The sequence below is a fragment of the Cavia porcellus genome, unplaced genomic scaffold (assembly GCF_034190915.1).
Source record: "Cavia porcellus strain 051 isolate PalLab524CR breed Dunkin Hartley unplaced genomic scaffold, mCavPor4.1 scaffold_4, whole genome shotgun sequence".
Lineage (NCBI taxonomy): Eukaryota > Metazoa > Chordata > Mammalia > Rodentia > Caviidae > Cavia > Cavia porcellus.
In genome coordinates, this window is record NW_026947487.1 from 105,178,106 (window position 1) to 105,199,797 (window position 21,692).

General features: G+C 39.2%; 1 protein-coding gene across 1 annotated transcript in view; it reads left to right on the top strand.

Moving 5' to 3' along the window:
- The window catches only part of Hydin (HYDIN axonemal central pair apparatus protein), a 411,964-nt gene that overhangs the window by 43,754 nt on the left and 346,518 nt on the right, over positions 1-21,692 (top strand). The window contains exons 2-5 of the mRNA XM_023565963.2: positions 4,392-4,549; positions 6,461-6,586; positions 9,814-9,933; positions 13,398-13,532. Of these exons, the coding sequence (XP_023421731.2) occupies positions 4,415-4,549; positions 6,461-6,586; positions 9,814-9,933; positions 13,398-13,532 (516 nt within the window). The 5' untranslated portion in view covers positions 4,392-4,414. The remainder of the gene's footprint in view (positions 1-4,391; positions 4,550-6,460; positions 6,587-9,813; positions 9,934-13,397; positions 13,533-21,692) is intronic.

A 21,692-nucleotide genomic window follows, 5' to 3' on the forward strand; every position in this document is an offset into this window, starting at 1 on the left:
CCTAATATATGACTAAATTTTTGTAACTTTCATTTGCTCTTAAGGAAGTATATTTTCTACTGAGATACAGTATCTGACACATGTTCCTAAACATATTTTAAGCATTGTCTTGAGCATTAAAAAACTGTCTACAATGGATTTGCTTATAAAAATTTGAGCCCAAATGATACTGTAATAGAGGATTACAAGTTTAAGTCCCTTAAGGGCAACTCAGCAAGACCCTGTCTCAAAATAGAAAATTAAAAAAAAATACTGGGGATGTAGTTCCGTGGTCGAATACCCTGTCTGGTTCTATCCCTAATACTATTGAGAAATTACATAAATAAAGTAAAATTTTCATTTTTCCTTTACTCTTTTTATTGCTTGCACAGGTTAATGGGCTTCACTTGGCAGATTTGAAATGCACAAAGTCTGTATCAGATTTTTGGGTGGTTTCAATTGGTATAATATACTAAGGGTAGTAGGAAGATAGAAATGATCAAAAAATTCCATTTTTAATTCAGCATTACAGGGCTGGCTTTTAAATTTTTTTTCTGTCATCAATATTCAAAGATGGTATGAGCTCCCTGACAAAAATCCTGCATGGATGTCAAGACCAGTGATGCCACCCACCCAGGCACCCAGAAGACATGAGAAGGTTGTTACTCGCATAGTGGGGCTTTCAGCATGTGAGTAACAGGATAGGTGTCAAAAAAAGTTCAAAAGGAGTTTAAGAAAGCAGGAAAAGTGTCTTACTTACTTTTCTTGCTACTGGGACAAAATACCTGGTGCCCACAAGTTAAAGGAGGAAAGATTTATTTCAGCTCAGAGTTTGTAGAGCCTGCAGTCCATAGTCGCTGGCTCCAAGGCAGGGTGGCTTGGCAGGGGAGGATTACGGAGGAGAGAGAGTCAATGACAGGGCAGGGAGGAGGCGGGAGGAGCAGCGAAGCAGCAGCAAACCTCCCTTTCCTTATTATGCCATCTATCCTATGAGCCTCTGGGGTGGTCCTTTCCATCAAACCCCGGTGGGCCTTTCCACCATAGACATCCAGAATCATGCTAAACCAACCAGTGAACTCATTTGGCACCACATGCCCTTAACCCCTAGACCCAGCCAGCCCCAAAAGCCCACTTGTGAGTGCATGAGGCTTTAGGGAAACTTCTAGATAAAGGACATAACAGAAAGGGTACTGATTTTTCTTTTATCAGGGCAATCTAGGCTACAATTAGGGGCCTGTGCAATCTGACCCCATGTGCTATTTGAGCTTCCTGTTGATGTCAAAGGGAAAAACTGGGCCTCTTTAGCAGATTGCCCAGATGTAGGGCACAAGGAGAAAGGCAGGGAGGGAACTGGGAAGCTCTAAGCAGTCAGACTTCCAAAATGGAGTCACGCTCTTGCCTTTTGGATCACTGTGTTTTAGGTGTGTCTATTGTACACATCATAAAGATGAATTGTTCTTTATAACTTCGTCGAAATGTTTATCTTCTGATAGACAAGTTAAACCCACTTGCTTTTCTTGAATGCCTGATAAATTTGGTTTCAAATCAGTTGTACTATTTCATATTATAATAATTGTGTGTATTATGTTAATCTGTTGTTTGTTTTTCCCTGTTTGGAATCTTGTCTGCTTTTTATAAAATTTAGTTTTGAATTTAGGAATACTAATCTTTCTGTTTCAATAGATTTCTTTGAAAATATACGGTGCCTCTATTATTTATCTATTTCTGTGTAAGGAAGTACCCAAGTTTAGGAGCCTAATACAAATACTATTTTCTCACAATTTCTGAGGATTAAGATTTGGGTACGTTGTATGGTCGATCTCTCACAAAGCTTCAGTCAAGTCATTGGCCAGGACTGGCACCGTCTCAAGGCTTAAATAGGCTGGTAAATCTACCTGCCAGCTCACCTGTGTGACTGCTGGCGTCCTTGGAAGATTCACTTGCAAGCTCACTCACATTTTTGCTGGTGAACCTTGGTCCTCATTACCTGTGCACTCTTATAAAGTGACAGCTGGTGTGAACCAAGACAGTGGGAGAAAGAAGAGAGGAGAGAGGAGAGGGAGGCAAAGAGAGAGACTGGGAATGCTCAAGACAAAAGCCTAGCTTTATTTAAATGTTTTAATAACCTTATCTCAGAGTACTAACTGGTCACTTAGGATGTGCTATATTTATTAGACATGAATATGTAAGTATAGCCCATACTCAGAGACATAGGATTGCATAAATATATGAATCCCAGGAAACAGGTATCACGGACTGCTATTTTAGAGGATTTCTTTAATAATTCCCTTAATTCTTTTATATTCTCTGATCAGTTTAACTTCTAATACATATGCAATAGTCAATGATCTTTTTATATTTTCTGCTTTCTTTCTCTTTTTTCCATTCATTTTAAAATTGTATTCTTTATACCTTCTCAGAAAATATGTTTGAATATCATTCTTATGTCCTGAACTTCATTTTAATCTTAACTGGCCAATTAAACACAAGAAATGTTCCTTGTCAGTCCTTTTGTTGAAATGCCCAAGTTATCTTTTAATTGGATTAAACCAATATTCCAGGAGAGTCCCTGGGAAGGAAACATGTTTACGTACTCCCTGAGTGGTTTTTTTTTTTTTTCTTCCATGCTCTGCCTTTTTCTGTTGCCATGACAACCACAGAAAAGCTTGTTACATATAAAATCCTTGGCTTATGCTTCCTAAAGTTTTAGAATATGCTGCTCTACTCTTGTCTCACCTAATAACTTTCCTTTTAAAAGTCCAGTGACACCTAATTCTCTTGTATTTATAGCCTATTTTACCTTTTTGGCATGCAGGATATGAGAATTTTAAAAAAGTTAAAGACCAAAATTTCTGGTAAGATATGACTCAGAATCAATTACCCTGGATCAATTTTCCTTGGTACTTACTGGGCCTTTTTAATTGTTTCTTTTTATTTCTGGAAATTTTTCATGGATTATATTTTTTAACATGAGTTCCATTCCATTTCTTTATTTTCATCATCATAGGTGCCATCTGACTATAGCAGGCTGGACCTTGCTTCACTACCGTCCATAGCCGTGCATATCGTAACAGTGGGGAACCATTCTGGGGTACGCATGAGGTAGTGGCATCAGTATGCAAATGTCATACTACGCGTTTATACAAATGAAGGTGATGATGTCAGTAGGCATTATAATCTTATGAGACGACTTCTGTAAATATGGTTCATTGTTGACCAGAATATCATTTATACCACAGCTATCTATAATGGCATTGGCTGTCTACTATAATGACCCTTTTTGATTTTAAGTTTTATATTCATTTTCTTAGATATTTTATGACTTTAATTCAGTGTACTTTATTATAGTTTTTATTTAAGTCTATTTTCCTGTACGCATCTCATTCCCTTATGTTTGGTCTCAAAATGCTTTGCCATCTTATGATCTTTTTAATAGTATTAATCTTTATTTTTATTTGTGTGTTAATTTTTATAGTACTGGGGTTTGAACCCAGGGCCTTTGCTCTGAGCTATATCCCCAGCTCTTTTTATTTTATTAATATATTTTTATTTCAAGACAAGGCCATGCTAAATTGTCCAGGCTAGACTTGAAATTGTGATCCTCCTGTTTCAGCCTCCCAAAGTACCTGAATTACAGGCATGTGCCATCACATCTTGTTGGTTTTTGGGTTTTTTATTTGACATTTCATCCAGAAGTTTTTGTTTGGCTTTTTATTAGTACAAAGGTTGAATAATAAACTTGCTATAGCTAATAAAAACTTGCTAATAAAATGAATATCTTTCTAATAATAATTTCCTATTAGTAAAAATAGAAATAGTCATAAACAGATCCCCAAAGACTCCCACCACAAGTCTGCAGAAGGGTGTAAAAAAAAATGTCATATTTACTTGATTTGGAGACACCAAGTGATGGCTTTAATGGCTTATTTATGACTATAAACTTCAAAACTTTAAACTGCCTCTTCCCCATCACTTCTCATTCTGCATTTTAAAAATCTCTGTCTGTCTGTCTGTGAAGCAGAAGCCTTGTGTTTATTCTGGTTGAAGAGTTGCTGGTCAGTAAAGAAATCTTGTAAGTATGCAGAAAAGATAGCAAACTATTTAGTTTATCTGGCATGTTTGTTTGCTATCTCTGTAGGGAGAAAAAAGTGACCAATTGTGGAGTAGCTTGCATTTCCATGTCTTCCTGGGCTTAATCTAGAGTCTCTAAAATGGATTTAGATTTTGGAATAATGATACATCTAGACAAGTAGTATGGAATAAATCCCTTAGTTAATGTATTTGTTCAAACCATTTGATATATTTCTGAAGACCAGTATTTCTTAAATTTCCTAGATCTTGGAAAAGCTTTTAAAAATCATGACCGGCATTCAAAATTAACTGTATTTTTAAAAAATGTTTTTCACTCTTAGGTAAGCAAACAAAATAACTAACAATGACAAGTAGAAGACTTGAGGAGTCCATGGGGGCTGTTCAGATGGGATTAGTCAAAATACTCAAAGGATTCCAAAGCAAGGTTTCACCACCCCTGAGTCCAAAGATGGTCACGGAAGAGGAAGTAAGCCAAATGGTAACGTATCAGGAATTTCTGTGTAAAATGTTGATGTAGCCTCTTCAGGACAATGATAATTGCTTCTTGGCGTTTTAAAAATACTAGAATTCCTAACTAAGATCCTAACTTGTTAGTTAGAATACTAATTTGCTGCGCATTGTAAGTACCTTTCAAAGCCTGAGATGTTTTAAAATTACATACACATTGCAAAGTAAAGGCTCAACTTGCTTGAATTAATGTGTTGGGATAAGAGCCTATGTCTTAGTCCTAAAACTGGGTGGCTTGTAAAGAAAAGAGATTTATTTGAGCACATGGTTCTGGAACCTGAAAGTCTAAAACTGGGCGGCTACGTGTGGTGGGCCCTCTTACCACTTCTTGCATGGCACACTCAGGCCAGAGCTCTGTGTAAACAAACTCGTAAGATTTTCTAAACAGTAGTTAGAACCACGTAAAGCTATCCTTCGGGTAGTTCAGAAAGAGTGAAATACCAGAACTTCCAGAAATTCAACCTAATTTATTACCTATACATTAGCAAAAGTTATTTTATTTTGTTTGTAGAACATAAAGAACTAAAGTAATGATTAAATAGTACCTAGGGAAATACATAAGTTTTCTGTCTTTAAAAAATATTTACAGCCTTAATTATTTATAGTGCTTTATTGAAAACCAAATTATGAACTCCACGGTATAAAAAATATTAATAAAAATTATAGTACTGCACATAGTATTCGATACATTTTACAAACTAATTTCATGTTGCATTCCAATAAAGGAAAATAAAAGCAATCATTCTCTTTTGTGGTGATTGTTGGCACATTATTTGTAGAAACTTCTATTTGCTTTTAGGACTTCATTATTTTAATTTAAATCACAATAGAGGTGACACTTCTTATCACTCTAATTTTATATGTTTTTCAGTCATAAAGAATTTAAAAACAAAGTTGAAAACTATATTAGAAATATGTCTTCATTTAAATAGACTCAATCACAAAAATCAAATTTGTAGAAAAACAAGCATTCTTAAAGAGCACTGACTTTAACTGAAGGTAAAATAAATCAGCTAAGCTACATACCCTGAACTTTTTACAAAGCCTTACCATTACTTAAGTTGCTGCCAGAGATCATACCTGCTTACATATAAAGCAGGAACAATATGAACATTCTAGAACAATGGCAACTAAGTACAGTAATAATTTTGGTTCTGGTTAACTAATACCTTGATAGATTAGTTTCATTTAAATAATAGATTCCATCTTCCCTTTAACGTTATAAATTGTTAAACATGTGCCCTTAGTTAGGGGTGTGAATGTGATTGGCTGCTAACGCTGATGATTAGCTTAAAAGCTCTTTCTAAACAATTTGCTCTTGCAATTTCTAAAAATTCAAACTCGTTTCTAAATAGAATAATGATACTGCCAAGATCCTTTACATTTTACAAAATTTCCCTTTAACGTGATCTAATGTGATAGTTAAATGCCCAAAAGGTTTGCTTTCATGTTGTATCTTCAGTTAAGAAACAGAAGTTTTTCCAACTGGGTTGCTCTCAAGCCCATGCGTGATTTTACAGGCTTACAGTCCTATGCTCAGAGATCACCTCTGAGCATAAATGCTAAGCTCTTGGAATGTGCATCCATGCACTTGCTTGACTTTTTTTCTCTAGAGTTCCTTTGCACACTTCCCCCAAAATTACAGGGGAAGGACAACCACATGTCATTTTAAATTACTGAGTAAAGACCTCAAAAGTGCACGAGGGACTTCTCGTGTATAATTTAGTTATTGTAAATATTTTATACGGGAACTTAGTGGCATTCCAGAATTATCCTGAAAGCTGCAATCACAAATTATTCATTACCAGCACTTTTGAATGCAATTTTTTTTTTTCTGTGTAACTGCTAATGAATCTTTGGCTTTTATTGTTTTGAATTCTAGCTGACACCCTCAGAGTTCCTGAAGGAAATGACCCTGACTACACAGCAGAAACTGGCAAATACACATTTCACGTGCCGACCACAGATCATAGAACTCTTAGATATGGAGGAAACAACACATCAAAAGGTAGAGACCAGAATGCGTGAATACTCCAGAATGATAGCTAAAAATAGGCATTGGTACCTGATCTTTCACTGCATTTGTTCTATGCCCTCCTTTTCTAGCTCTGTGATCTTGATAGCTGTGTTTTGGTAAAAGTCAAATTAATAAGCAAAATATTTAACACCACCTTTGATCAATCATACTTCTGTTTTTAGCTACTTCTGGATGTAACTTAACATTGTTGATTATGGGTTAGGACTAATTCCAAGAATTGTATTAGCCAAATCCAATTAATTTATCCTCTTAGCGTAACAAAAATTTCCTCCTCACCTGACTTGTTCACTAGGAAGGAAGGAAGCAGAGCTGTTTATTAAAGTAGGCATTTGTTCTCTATTTTGGCTCACTTTCAAGAACAAATGTATTCTTTTAGTCTAAAAAAAACCCAGCCACTTAACATGTTTCTGTATTCAAGTAGAAACCGTATGTTCTAAGCTGTAGAAGCATATGATTGTAATAAAAGATCTTGTTTCTTGCTCGTTCAATTAATTTCTTAAGCTACATACTTCATTTTCATGCATAAATTCTGTCAGTTGCACAGCTAGAGATGAGTCCCTTTCCAAAGAGTTCTCCAGCTGCTCCTCAGAGTTTTGAGGTTTTGCACTTGGCAAATGAGGCCCCAAAGTCCCTTTGCTCTCCTTGCTATACCATCGCCTCCCCCTGCCTAGGATCTGCATGGAATTCTTGGTCCTAAGCATTGCTAGTTTTAATTATTAACTAAACCTTAACCATTCTCCCCATCTAAGGGGGAAGGACCATAGCCTTTCTTATTGTATAATTGAACCGCAAGTACTGTAACTTCTGCCTTCATAAATGGATCTTGGATCACTGCACTCCTCACCACTTCTTCCACCACCATTTCAGTTGAGGTCACCAGCATGTAGCCCACATCACCCCATTTCATTGCAATCCTCCATTGTCAGTTCTCCACAGAGCTCCAAAAGGGATTATAAATATGCAAATTGGCAAAAACAAATGCAATTGGAACATGTTGCTTCCATGTTTAAAACTGCCCAGGGACTTCCTATTACTCTAATAAAAATTCTAAATTCAGTGCCCTAGGTTCTAAGGTCCTGTGTCATCTGGTCCTCCCCCTGGTGACACTCTTTGCCTTAACTGCACTGCCCTCTTACTGCAGCCCGCACTGTGTGGCTGGGTGCTTCACACACGAACTCACAAGGCATCATGGGATATTTTAAATTTCAAGGGAAATGTTAATGCCCCAAACCTATTGGATAGTGTCAGCGTTAGATCACAGTGTATTCCGTGGAAGATACAATACTTTACAAAGCTGCCTTTCCAGTGGTTGCCTTGCTAAAAAAGCAAGTACAGTCCCTTACCAAAATCAAAGTAGAACAGGAAATGAAAGAGCTATGTCCTTTTTGGGTCTGTTATGCAGGGCCCAGGTGGTTTCACATATCCCGTTAATAAGTTATTATTATTGTTGTTTTTATTTCCTTTAAAAATTGTTGACAACAGCTTGTAAGTTTATCTTCCTGAAACTGCCTCAATTTGGATGTCATTCCTGAAGGGAATTTTCCAGGGTAAACAGCCTCTGTCTACAGAGTTTTCTATTTTGCTTTCCTGAATTTAAAAAATATTTCCCTGCTTCTGGCTTCTGTTAATTATGCTGAGTAGTCAACATACTTTGTGTGTGTGTGTGTGTGTGTGTGTGTGTGTGTATGTGTGTGTGTGTGTGCTTGGAAATAAAATATTCTGTTTTTTCCTCTTTAGCTTCTTTTGCATAGTTTTTGGGCTTTGTTTTTAGTGCTTTTATAATTAAATACCTATGTACAGATCTTTTAAAATCCTGCTTGAGTTTTTAAGGCCTCCTGAATCTTCATTCTTGGGACTGCATCAGTTACAGAAAATTCTCTGTAATTATTTTATCAATGTAGCTTTTACCCTATTCTCTCTCAATCATTTTGGGCTTTTCACCATATTACCTATATATTGACTCTTTCTTCTGTATTTTCTATCATTTTAATCATTTTTCCTACTTCTGAATATTCTTCTAATCTTTATTCCAGTTCAATAATTCTTGCTTCAGGTGTGGCTAATCTGCTATATTAAACATGCACACTGAATTCTTAATTTCAGTTGTCATAATTTTGAGTTGTAGGATTTTCTCTGTCTATTTCTCTGGCAAAATTCTCAACCTTGTTTCTTATATTCCTGTGGAGGGTAAGCATGACTCATATAGCTGTTTCTACTATGTATTTCTCTTGGTTTTCATTTATGGCTATTATACTCTTTCCTTATATTTCTGATCATTTTGTAATTTGAACATTTTGTGGTTGAGATATATTTTTGGAAGTCATCAAATGTCATAACTAGAATATGGTAGAAATGATTTAAATGCTGTAATCGTGTTCTCTTCATCCAGAGAGGATGTGTTTGTCTTTGCCGGACCACTATGAGCACCATTAACCCGGAGTCACCTCCCTCACTCATGTTCAAGGCCTGGGAGACCAGCCTTGTTCTATGGTGTACCCCTTCATGGGTCAAAGGGGAGAAAGTTCATTTAGGATCTCTAATTTAAGAAGTCTTGAAATTCAAAGCTCTGTCCTCCTGTCTCTACTGTATGCTTAGAAGTGCCGTGTAGATCTCAGCTGCCCTTTGTAATGCATGAAAAGAAAAATAAATGGCTCAATTTTTTATTTTTCTGTCACTTCACTTTCTACCCCTATTTATCTATTTTCTTCTGGAGCATGACCAGTAATTTTTTTATCTTATTATCTTGTTAGCTCTCCAGTGCTGCTAAGGAAGTATTTTCGTGGGTTTTTTTGTTTGTTTGGTCTCTGTTTTTGTGGTGTTATGGATCAAATGTAAGGCCTTATGCATGCTTAGCAATGGACTACCACTGAGCCACACCAGACCCAGACCCAGATATTGGTTGATACAACTTTCCTGATTATTTTCATAGGGGAGTAGGCTCAAATGACTTCATTCATCACTAATGGAAGTCAAAGTCCAGGGATGGTGTTCATATTTGCTTATTTTCTTTTTAACTGAGAACCAAAATTTCTACTTTTTTGATGTTAAATAAGTTGATCACAATTGCTTCACTAATTATAACTATTAAGGTTTATATTACTTACTCCTTTTTGAGTGTTCCTCATGTTCTAGTTTTACAAGTATATCCTCCCCAACCACTGTGTGATGATATGAATAATTTACTCTTTCAATTACAGTTTTCCGGAGTTGACTTGGATCAGGCATTATTCCAGCCCTTCCCATCAGAAATCACATTCCAGAACTACATTCCCTGTGAAGTCTATGAAGTTCCACTGGTTCTGAGGAACAATGATAAAGTAAGTGTGTTACCTAGGGGAGATAAACTTTTCCAGGACATATGAGAAGAGGTTAAGTAAACTGGGGATACTGTGGGATCCTAAATAAGTTCTTTAATTTGGTACACTTAGTATGAAAAGTCCTTCAGCTGTAGACTTTATGAAGACAGGATTGTTTTGTTGTTGCTACCGTATGTTCAATCCCAGTGAGGTGCTCAGAAAATACCAAGCTCCACACATGCACACTAACTCCTAGTTGGCGAGAGATTGATTAGATGAATGGATTGGAGTTCTCGTGTCTGACTGGTGGAGCTGTGCTCGTTCTGCATTATAGATACCATTCTCCTAACTTAACGTATAAACTCTATTCACATGAATTGCAAATATTAAGCATTTATATCTGCATCTTGCAGTACATTTATATTCTGTGAATTATGCTTCTAAAAATATTCTTTCTAATCTAAAAAACTGAAATCTCTTCCCTCTTTTCTGTCTTTCCCACTTATGTTAAATAGCCTTCAGATTTTGTCTACGGATAGTTTTGAAAGGTTTCTCTCACTGTCTATGCTTTTTTTCTTTTTGATTGCAACTGAGGATTTCTTCTCCAGCCTTATGTCTTTTTCTTCAGAGATAGGATTATCAAAGAAAAATATTAATACCTAGGATTTCCTCGATATCTGACAATAATGGAATAAAGAGTAATGCAGAAGTTCTGCAGGAAGGACTGTTAAGTGTGAAAAGTAATCAGATGTAAAGGAAGGCACGCAAAGAGGAATGCTAAACACTAGATGGAAAGACACAAAGGGATACTTATAAGCATCTAAGAAAGTGGAGACCATACTGTAAGAGGTGGAGAAAAGAGAGAGAGAAAATAAGTCAATGCAGAAATCCAAAGCATGCGAGAAGACTAACAGTTATATTCAGTACAGTAGCTCATTAAAGAAATCAGTGATGCCTTTCAGAGATCATAGGGCAATGTACTGACAGCAGAGCCAGACTGGAGAAAATGGTATATTTAGTTTTTTGCTGCAATATTGTTAGCAAGAGAAGCCCATGGGACAAAGACTGAAGGGTAGGGAAGGAGATGAAAAAGAATCCAAGATACTCAGGGTTCTGTCCCTAGAGCTCAGGAAGTGGTACATTATTTAGACTTTAGGGCTTTTCATGTAGGGCTGCCAACCAATTTAGTTTCTCACTTTAAATTCTCTCTTCCCTTTATTACTTTTTTATTCTTTTGCAGATATTTTTAGATTTTTAAAGACAAGAGTTTGGCTAGTCCAAAAGGTCCTTTGGTCAATCCTCCCTGTTCCTTAAAAAGAAATGATCATCAGTGAGGGTATATAAGTAAGTCAAAGTTTAAAACAGGTTCAAGTTTTGTCTGCCAAAGAGCATTCCAGTCTCATTGATAAACCAATAACACTTTATCAGATGCAACCAGTGAGTCTAGTGGAAAGAAAGAGGGAGAGTCCAGCTACTAAAAAGCAGACAGCTTTCTCTGGACGAAGCAGATTGTTTTCAAGTGTTACATCAGGACTCTTGTAACAATGGCTGATGGAAGCCCGCCTCCTTATTCCTTAGTTCTTGGGCTCACAGAAAGTGTGGAAGGGGTTTGGTGAACAGAGAAAATTATGCCATTCACTTTTATTTGCTTCCTCATTAGCATGGAGTATAAAGGAAAAAGTGTTTGAACATTATTTCTTTGTCTGAAATGCACACACACACTGAGTGAGAGTAAGCTAAGAACACTATAAACCACAGGTGATTCCACCCAGAATACAATTATAAGCTCCCAGACTCTGGGGTTACTAGCTGTAGACATTGCACAAGTCATTTCAAGCACTGGAGACTGTCTTAATTTTTTTGGTGCTGACACAAAATACACAAAACCCAGAGTTAAAGAAGGGAAAATTTATTTAGCTCACAGTTTGTAGAGGTTTCATTCCATAATTGGCTGGCTCCAAGGCAGGTGCACGACAGAGGGGAATTGCAGAGGACAAATAGCTCATGGCAGGCAAAAGACAGCAAGCAGCAAGCAACAAGCAACGAGATTCTTTTTGTTCCTTTACATTGTATCCAGGATTCCTGCCCTTGGCATTCACACCCAGGGTGGGGCACCCTTAATCCTACCCAGAGCTATGCCAAACCAATCAGTGGACTAATTAGTAATCACACACCATTAATCCCAGCATCACACACCCTAGATGAGGTCACCTCTGAAAAGCCCTTCCTGCAACCACATAAAGCTTTGGGGGGCAATCTAGACACAAGCCACAACAGAAACAATTTCAGTAGTATTTTGAATATTAAATGAGATAATAAATGTGTACAGCTGAGTGCTTTTCACATGGTAAACACTAAACCAATATGATTGTTATTGTTGTTGATGTTACTGTTGATTCCCTTTCTGGCTTATCAATGGCCATTACGCCCCTTACTAAATGTCCCCTCAGAGAGTTTACCTTGGGTAATACAGCATAACACAAATGCTGCTGCACATTCTCCTCACCAGGGAAGCCAGTTCTGGTGCTGTCAGATCTGCAGACATCTCTTCCTTCTCTCCCCATGCCTTGATCTTAAGCCCCCAGTTATTTTTGCATTTCTTCCTACCTTCCCTGTATTACAGTTTTGAGAGCTTTTGGGTGTCCTTTAATCATTTTTCACTTGAACCTTTAGGTCATCCTTTAACTAGTTAACTTAGTCACCGTTAACTATCTTCTGACTCTCTGAGTCATTAAAAAAAGTCCCCTCCCCATTTTTGTATTTGTAGAACCATCCCCTCTCTCCTTACCATTACATTTCTTCTGTTGCTCCAGGTCTAAGACAGGCACCGATGCACAGCCTGGGGGAGGCTGAGGGAACAGAGAGTAACATTTGAGATAAAACTGAAGTACCAGAGACTGGCTTGGGGGACATGGTCTCGTTTCTGTTTTCTTTCTTGTGGTGTGTGCCTGGGTGATGCTGATCCTGTGGAAAGGCAGGAAGAGTCTGGTGGGGACTTGCCTCCCAGCTTCCTATGGGAATCAGGATGAAGCTCCAAAGCCATTGTGATTATGGAGTGGCCCCCATGTCCTGTGTATGACCTAGAAGGAAGGACCACAGTAAGGGTGATCTCTTCTGCCTGAGCAGTTCTCAGACGTTCGGAAATCCAGCTTTACTACGTGGGTGTGGTTTTAGTGATGGAGCGTCTAGTTTATGAAGACTATCACATTTAATAAAACAAGAAAAGGCTTGTAATAATAATAAAATCTACCATAGAGCAATGTTAATAAATACTGAAATTAAACTCTACGGAGGGGTTTTTGTGAAGCACTGGGACACAGGTAAGTGCTGTCATCTCTCTTTACAGCTGAGACAGCTGAAGTTCAAACCCCAGCAAGGTCACGTGTCTGGGAAGTAGTTGACTTAGAGTTCAGTCTGTGTTTAACTCCAAAGTGTGTGCTTTTTTTTCTTTTTCACACGTCCATCATTCTGTATCTTCCCTACAGATTCCAAGAATGGTGAAAATCGTTGAGGAAAGTTCACCTTACTTTAAGGTCATCAGCCCCAAAGACATTGGCCACAAAGTAGCTCCTGGAGTGCCATCTGTTTTCCGAGTCCTCTTCACTCCAGAGGAGAACAAGGTAACAGCAGCACTGGCAGGAGAATGGTTATATGCATGTCACCTGCAATTTGCAACTCAATTTTAAAGACTTAGTCAGCTAGCAGGGGTGGTATTAGTGCTGGAGTTACTTGTGGTATTGGGAGTTGTGGTGTCGGTGTTGATTTATATTGGTGGTAATAGTATTTGGTGTTGGTGAATGATGATGTTGGTGGTGATATTTTTGTCATTGATGATAGTGATATTATTATGGTTTTGCTACTGTAATAAAATACTTGAGGATGGGTAGTCATAAAGTAAAGAGGTTTCTTCAGTTCACTGTTTGGGATATTGAAACATCACACAGCATAGCTTCAACTCTGGTAGCCCTTCCTCCCTCTTAGCTGAGTGACTTCATGGCGGGTGGCATTATGGTGACGGCACATGGGAAAGATGGGATGGATGGGATGGAATAATGAGATGGAATGTAGAACTTGGGGAGGAACCAGGAAACCCTCCCATTAAGTTCCATTTCTGGAAGGTTCGCCGCCTCTCAACATCACCACACTGAAGACCACATTCCAGGACATGCACTCTAGGACATAGACCACTAGGAATGAGAAAAGAATTATCAAACTGTGGTTTGCCGTGGTGTGTCAGGATCCTACACAGTGAACTAAATAAACCTCTTTTCTTTATAACTGCCCCATCATATTTGCATTTGACTATGTAACTCACAGCACACCAAAAAGGAAAATATATAGTCCAGATGCAATGAGCTGACACAAAGGGTGAAGATCATGGCTTCTTAGAATTTTGGGACTCTCGTTGGTTGTAGCTTTCCTCCTCAGACTCTAACTTGTTTGAGAAAGAGACTCAAAACCCATATTCTGATCATAGTATCAACCTTATTCATTGCAAAGATGGTGGCCAGGATCTGAGGTCCTGATGGAATCTTCTGCTCCCCAGTGTCTGGTGGATAACTGGTCCTTGGTAAGGGGCTAATGTACTTTGTGGTCCCACCCAGCGTGACTGGGGAAGCTAGAGCCGAGAGCAAGACCTGCCTGGCTTGCCTACCCCTCTCTGCACACAGGCAGGAAGTTGTTTTCCCTCAGCATCATCCACACCGGCAGGAAGTCAATCCCGTTTTCAATCATAGAAAGTGTACTTCCTCCCCGGAGGGAAGGAGCCAAGTCTTTTCTGTGAGCCTAAGCGGGGCCTCCTGGGGAGGAGGAAAGAGATTTATAAGCACGACTGAGTAACAAGGATGGAAAACAAGACAGGTGGAACAAAGTGTCAGGCTGTGTATGATGTCAGTAGTAAGCAAGTTTATCTGTATGATGCCATCTTGGTCAGAATGGGCGGTGAACAGAGCAGTCTGAACTAGCTCTGAGCCCCAATTTCTCCACCTCTGACACTAGCTCCTGTTACTAGTTACTAGTTTTCTGGAGAGGAAGAGTAGAGAATTTCATGTTCTCTTCCAAGTATGTGCTGACTATAGTGAGCAGTTAAAAATGCCGTTATAATGATCTTGCTGATTTTGCCACTTCGTATTGTTACTATTTATTGCTTGGATTGTGTCTATGGAACTGTGCTTTTGCTGGGGGCACTGAGGAAATAAATGTAAACGCCAGATGCAGAGGTTTTCTGTTATGCATTGCTGGACGCCTCATATTTTTCCTGAAAGCTCCTCTCTGTAAGCTATCAGGGAAAAGAGCAGCGCCCTGGCTTTATTTGGATGTCAGCTTCCTACTCTGTCATTTCCATGGGAAGCTTCTTACAAGCCTTTGTGTGACTGGCTTAAGTACAAATCATGTTGGATTTGAGCAGTTGGTTTTGCTTAATTTCTTTTCCTCTGCTGGAGAAAACCACGTCTTTGTAGGATAAGTGACATTCTGTCTGCAGGTAGTCTGGCTGAGGAAGGGCACATGGGACTGACTTTCTGTGGAGACAACATGTTCTGTATTGTGATAGGCAAGTGGATTTCATGATGATTTCATTTAACAAACCTGTGCATTTACTATTTGTGCTGTCCAATATGGTTTCAAATTTTATCTTAAAAACTGTACAATATGGTAGATAAGGGAGTGAATAGAGGTGTAATTGAAAACGAAATAACAAACAGAATGTTAATAATTGTTGAACTGGGTAATAGGTGCACGGGGATTTGTTATGCTTTTTTGGTTTTTGTCATGTATGTTTAAAAATTTCCATAATCGGGCGTGGAATTTAGCTCCTGGATCTGGTCAGTGGTGTAAGTGCCTGCTTGGCAAGCGTGAGGTCATGAGTTCGAGCTCCAGTATTTCCCCCCCAAAATTCCATAATCAGAAGCTAAAGAAAAGAGAGATTTTTACTACAGCTTAAGTACTAGTTGAAATGCATTGTAGGTATGTTGGCATTTAACTTATAACCATGAAGTGCTAGTATGCCCACTGGAGATGATGTGGCTATGTTTTGTGGCCACTTAGGCCATTCCTACCTATCGTGCTCCCTGTCACCATCTACTTACCTAACATCACGCGTCTATTGGGAAATCGCTCATTTAAAAAAGTAGCCAAGTTAAATGTCGTTGCACTTACCGCTTTTGAATGCTTGAGTTTCCAAGGTCACGTGTGTGCATAACGAGACAGCGGGACTGCCAGTTACCTCTGAGAAATGTCACCATCCAATTTCAGAGACGTGGAGAGTTTGTGCGGGACGTGGACTCTAAGTTATAATGCAGGCTACTGTGCTCACTTTTCTAAAGGCAGATCTGTTTTCTCCTCCTGCTGGCCGCTCTGACTGACGGCGTGTCTGTCCTCAGTACCTCCATTTATTTGCTCTCACCATTGGAAACTGACAGGGCCAGCACAGAACGACCGGCGAGGGTGAGGCGAGCGGTCTTCTGGCTGTTCCCAGAATGCAGCCGAGGAGGAACCAGAGCCAGATTTATTTTAGGAATAAGTCAATCATTTTACCAAGTGGCACCGTCCCTTCAGTGTGCCTGATGGATAGCCTGAGTGCCTTCAGATTTGTCCCCCTGGTCCCCTGCTGATCTGAGCGCTCCGTCCTCACTCACCCTCTGCACATCTGGAGGGTGAGATGTGAAAATTGCAGCATGCCACAGTTAATTAGACGGTCCCCTTTCACGAGGGTCTTCAGCACCATGTATATTAGCACTTCGAAGATGGTAATGCAATTCACATTTTTCCTCTGTCATCTATTAATCTAGCTTCTGGAGATGGTTAAGAATGACATTGTAAGGAATGTCAAATATCCAGATAACAGGTGCAGCAAATTCTCTTTGGCTTTCCTTACCCAGAATTTCTTTTTAAAACCGCAGGATATGTTATTAATCTAATAATCTTGTGTGTATATCATGCACGATTGAACTATAATAGTCAATGTTATCATAAAGTGACACTATAAAATTCTGAAGCCTGGTAGTTTTCTTGACCTCGTAAATTTCAATCTTTAGTATTTCTTGACCTCGTAAATCTCAATCTTTAGTATTAAAATGAGTCAAAAAAATCAAGCCTTTATCACAAAGCACAACTGAGTGTTTCCTAGCACTTAAGAAACTTCTGTTTATATCAGAAATATTTGAAGAAAATACTGTAAGCAGTGACATAAATTTGTTACTCAGCTGTGTTTTGAGAAAATATCTGATTTGTTTTCCTGATTTGTTACTAAGAAATTATAAAACCATGTTAACACAGTTGATGTTTTCTAGGTGTACACTAATCATAAATTACATTACCAGCATTTTGAGTCAAAGTGTAGATATCAAAAATTTCCACAATCAATTGTGCTGTGATTGTTGCTGTTGTTTGAGCCACTTCACGCTGGCCTTGACCTCACTATGTGCCCCAGGCTGGCCTCAAGCTCATGGCCATTCTCCTGCCTCAGCCTCCTGGGTGCTGGGAATACGGGTGTGCACCACCACATCTGACTCACCATCAATGACTTTTGTTTGCAAAAATAACAAGAGTGATTTTATTTTCTTCCTCCCTGGAACTGACCCTCCCCGTTCTGTCGGGGTAACCCTATAACTCTAGAGCCTGGCACAGAAGCCTGCACCTGGGAAGCGTGCAGTGACTATTTATTGAGTGAGTTAAGTAAGCAAAAAGTTAATCTCAGAATTTCAGGAAGTTCTGCGAACTTCCCGATGGCTGACAGATGACAGAACCAAAAGCACTAAAAAGGGCCCAAATACTTATTTTTTGCATCCTGAATGTATTAGAAGTTAACTTACTTTCTTGTCCCTCCAACCAGGAGAAAGATGCCTCAGAAATCTTTTCTAAGAAGAGTATTTTTCTCTGTCTTTTTGTATTTTCACCGAATCACATCACTAGTTTTTTCGATTTCTAGACATGATAAATATGGCTAATGAGGACTTTAGGCACTCTCCTTATGGAGAGCTCTTGATAACTTATTACCCAAATAATGATATTAAAACTGAAAAATAGTCTTTAGCTCACCCTGAGCATTCCATGAGCTGGGATCCAATTGTTTCAGACCCTGTTCTGCAAGCCAGTATCCAAAGGAGAACATAAGCTTTCACCCTCCTGTGTTCTACAATGAATGGACAAACAAGTATGTAATTTAATGGCAAGAACCAACATGAGCAAAGCTAGACTATAAGGAAAACTCTTTTCTTCCTTAGGAACATGATGGGAGACTGTTCAGGTGACATTGGGCAGAAAACTAATTTAAGCCATATGAATATCAGAGAGAGATGCTTTCTGGGAGAAGAAATAGCAGTGCAAAGGCCCTGTGGCAGAAAACTCCTTGGCAGTAGACTGAGGGAAGTACAAGAAGGCTGTGGGACTTGAGCAGAGCTACAAGGAAAATGGCGGGAGATGAGATTGAGATCACGAAGGACCTTAGAAGTCATGCAAAGTGGGACAGAAAATGTCCATCCAGTATTTAAAATATCTTTATAATGGAAACTTTCACACATACGTAAAAAAGTTGGCTGGCATCCTCCAGCTTTTCGCATTATTAGCACAGGATCCATATGGCTTCCTCTGTCCTGCTCCTTGCCCACGGAGTTTTAAGTACACACATCATACTAAGGATCTTTTTAAAGGTTAACATAACCACAATACCTTTAGCCCATGAAGACATTACCAAAGTTCTCTAATATCATCCAATACCCAGTCACCATCCAGCATGCCCAGTTGAATCACAGTGTTTTTTTAAGTTGGTTTCCTTCAGCCGGGATGGAGCAAGGCTTGCTGAGTGATCTCATGGGGCTGTTCTGAACGTCTTCTTCTACTGTTGCAGGTAAACAGGTGCTGAGAGCCACAGCCCGGATTAGAGTCACGTGTTCTGTGGGGAGGGGGAGCCTTCCCAGTGGTGTGGGGCTTCCAACTGCATCACAGCAGAAGACACAAAATGTCTGTCATCTTTTGTTTTTGTAAGGGATCCTATGAAAATCGTTTCCTAGATCACTGAGGTTTAAGTTCCTAATTGTACGATTGATTTGCAGCTACTGGTTCAAATTCTTCTAAAAACAACAGCAACAACATTTTCCCCATCAGCGTTTTAGTGAGGTACAGTTCATACTGTGTGGATAGATAAATGCTCAAGTTGTTCCTGTTTCCCACACTGCTGGATTTGATTAGCAAGCCATGGTCTGCCTTGCATTTTAGGATCCTTCTGGCTTCACAGTAGAGCTTAGACTGAGGGAGGTGCAAGGTTTACCCTTGACTTGTTTTTTCTTCCATTGTTGGCCAGAGAATCACAAATTTTAAATTACTTTTAACTGACAAAAGCTATGCATTTATAGCATATACCATTTTGACATATATGTAGACATGGAATAACTAAGTCAAGCTGCTTAACACATCCATTCCCTTACATATTTATTTTATTTTTGATGAGAACATTTGAAATCTACATTTTTATCAATTTCCAAGTGCTATATTAGTCAAGTTTTTGTTGCCAATAACACAACACCCTAGCCTAGGTAAGTTATGAAGAAAAGAGGTTTATTTTGGTTCCCAGTTCTGGTCCAAGGTGAGGAGCTGCATCTGGTGATGGCATCTTTGCTGGAAGAATCCCCTGGCAGTGCAGGGTATCACAGGGCTAGAGACTGGGTGTGTGTGTGTGCGTGCAAGCAAGCTCACACAAGCTTGAGCCATCCTCCCCCGGCCTCCAGCTTGGCCGTGAGCAGCAGTGGCATCCTTGGGATCACTGCCCCGTGGAGCGACACGGAGGATGGAGCTGAGTGCCAGAAGGGCAGGGAGAGCAGGAATTTAGAAGTTTGGGTCTCTGATGATACTTTTGAGCCAAACTGGCCCTCCTAACTCTGGACTTTCATATGAGAGGGAAATAAACTTCTGTCTGTTCTAAAATACTTTTATTTTGCTCTTTTACCTGATGCGTGTAGCGGATTGGGACCCTGCTGAACATAAAGAGAAGGGGATTTGCAGCAGTTTAGGCAAGAGAGAGAGGGGGGACGAGGGTGGTGACAGGGCTGTCAGAATTAGCTGACAAAAGGCCTAAGAAAGAAGGAATCTAGTTGGACTCCTAAGATTTTGGTCAGCAGCAGGAAAAGGCTAGGTGAGGAGTTAGGAATAAAGATGGAAACGTGGAATTAATCATTGGATTTAGCAGACTCATTTAGTGAGGTGTTTCTATGGGATTCTGGGCACAGAAATCTGATTGGGGGAATATCAGTGAATGGAAATAAAGAGGTGGCAAAATCGAGTGTAAATGACATTTGTGAGGAGTTTAGCTGTAAAAGGTCATTCATTGGAAAGATGGGAAGACGCTGAAGGTGGGTGCTGAGGTCAAGGTTAGGGTTTCGGGTTTTTTTAATAATTAAGATGAGATTGTTCAAGCGTGCTTATAGACTGACGTGTGAATGTTCAGTAAAGAGGGAAAAATTGGTGATGGAGGGAAAACCTAGAGTTACTGAGAAGGCTGGGTATCTAGCACATCCTAGAGAGGTTAGTCTGAGAAACAGTGAGGGCAGGATTGATAGATTTAAAGGTTACTCAGCAAGCAAAAGCAGACAAAAAGCTGAAGAGGAAATTGTTCTAAGTGGATGATTTATACATAAGTCACAAAGTAAACATTTTAGTTGTATACTAAGCACAAAATAGTACAAATAAATTTGAACATCTCAGGTCTCTTTTCTAGCCAAAGGTCAGAAGTCACTCCCTTTAACAGATAGAAAAATGTAGAAGCTTCCAGGAAGGACCCAGTTAGATCACAGGAAGAGCCACGCAGTAGGAGAAAAGCCCCAAATACCTGCTTCATCTTGTTTCTAAAATGCCTGGGATTTCAGAACTAATGCTCTCTTTTGAGGGGTGAATTTCAGATCGAGGCGCTACTATATAATTAACACTTAACTTCCTAGGGAGTGTAGAACATTTTCCAGGGAGGCTGAGTAGGAAATTCCTCATCAGAGTTTCTGGCCCTAATCAGATTTGGTGTGCTTTGCTGCCATGTCTTCACCAGCTTTAGGTGTGGAGAAAAAGCAGATGGAAAATGTAAGGGTTTGACCACACCGGCCTTGGCCTGGGTCGCACAGAGAGTCATTTACTGCAGCAGAAGGCATCACTCCCTTCGCAGAGATTTTAGAGGAAAGAGTTATTGCCGTGTTTGCATCCTACCACAGCGCTGATATAAAATCAAGATTCATTCCTTTCCGAAAGTCACGCCTGCATTTTCATTATCTGCATCTGTTTTCTTTCTTTCCTTCCTTCCTTTCAGTTTGAAAGATGGGCATGTCACAAGAAAGACAAAAAAAAAAATAGTTTGGAAGTTTCATCTGGAAAGCATTGTTACATAGGATGGCATTTTAAGAGACAGAGTTAGTTGATGGCTAAGTCTCTCATAGTAGAAGGGAAAGAGCTCAAAATAAATATTTCAGCTTTGAGTGGTGACCTGATTGCTGTGAGTCTTGGCACGGTGAAAAAGTCCATCAACTGAAGTAATTGCTTCGCTTGTAGGCAGATAGAGACCCCCAAGTCATCACATCTGAATTAATCCTAAGCCAGAGCAATACATAATGGTATATTACACCATCTAAACTAGTCCTGTTAAAGGTGTAACTTCAGAAACAAAAATGTGTTTTCAAGTAATTGTTAAAAGAACACTTTCTTATTATTTTATGGATATGTAGACTGACTGAAAAAGTATATTATTCTGATCAAACTTCAAACCATCCTCATTTAGGAACTTAAAAAGTTTTGAAAATATCCCTCTT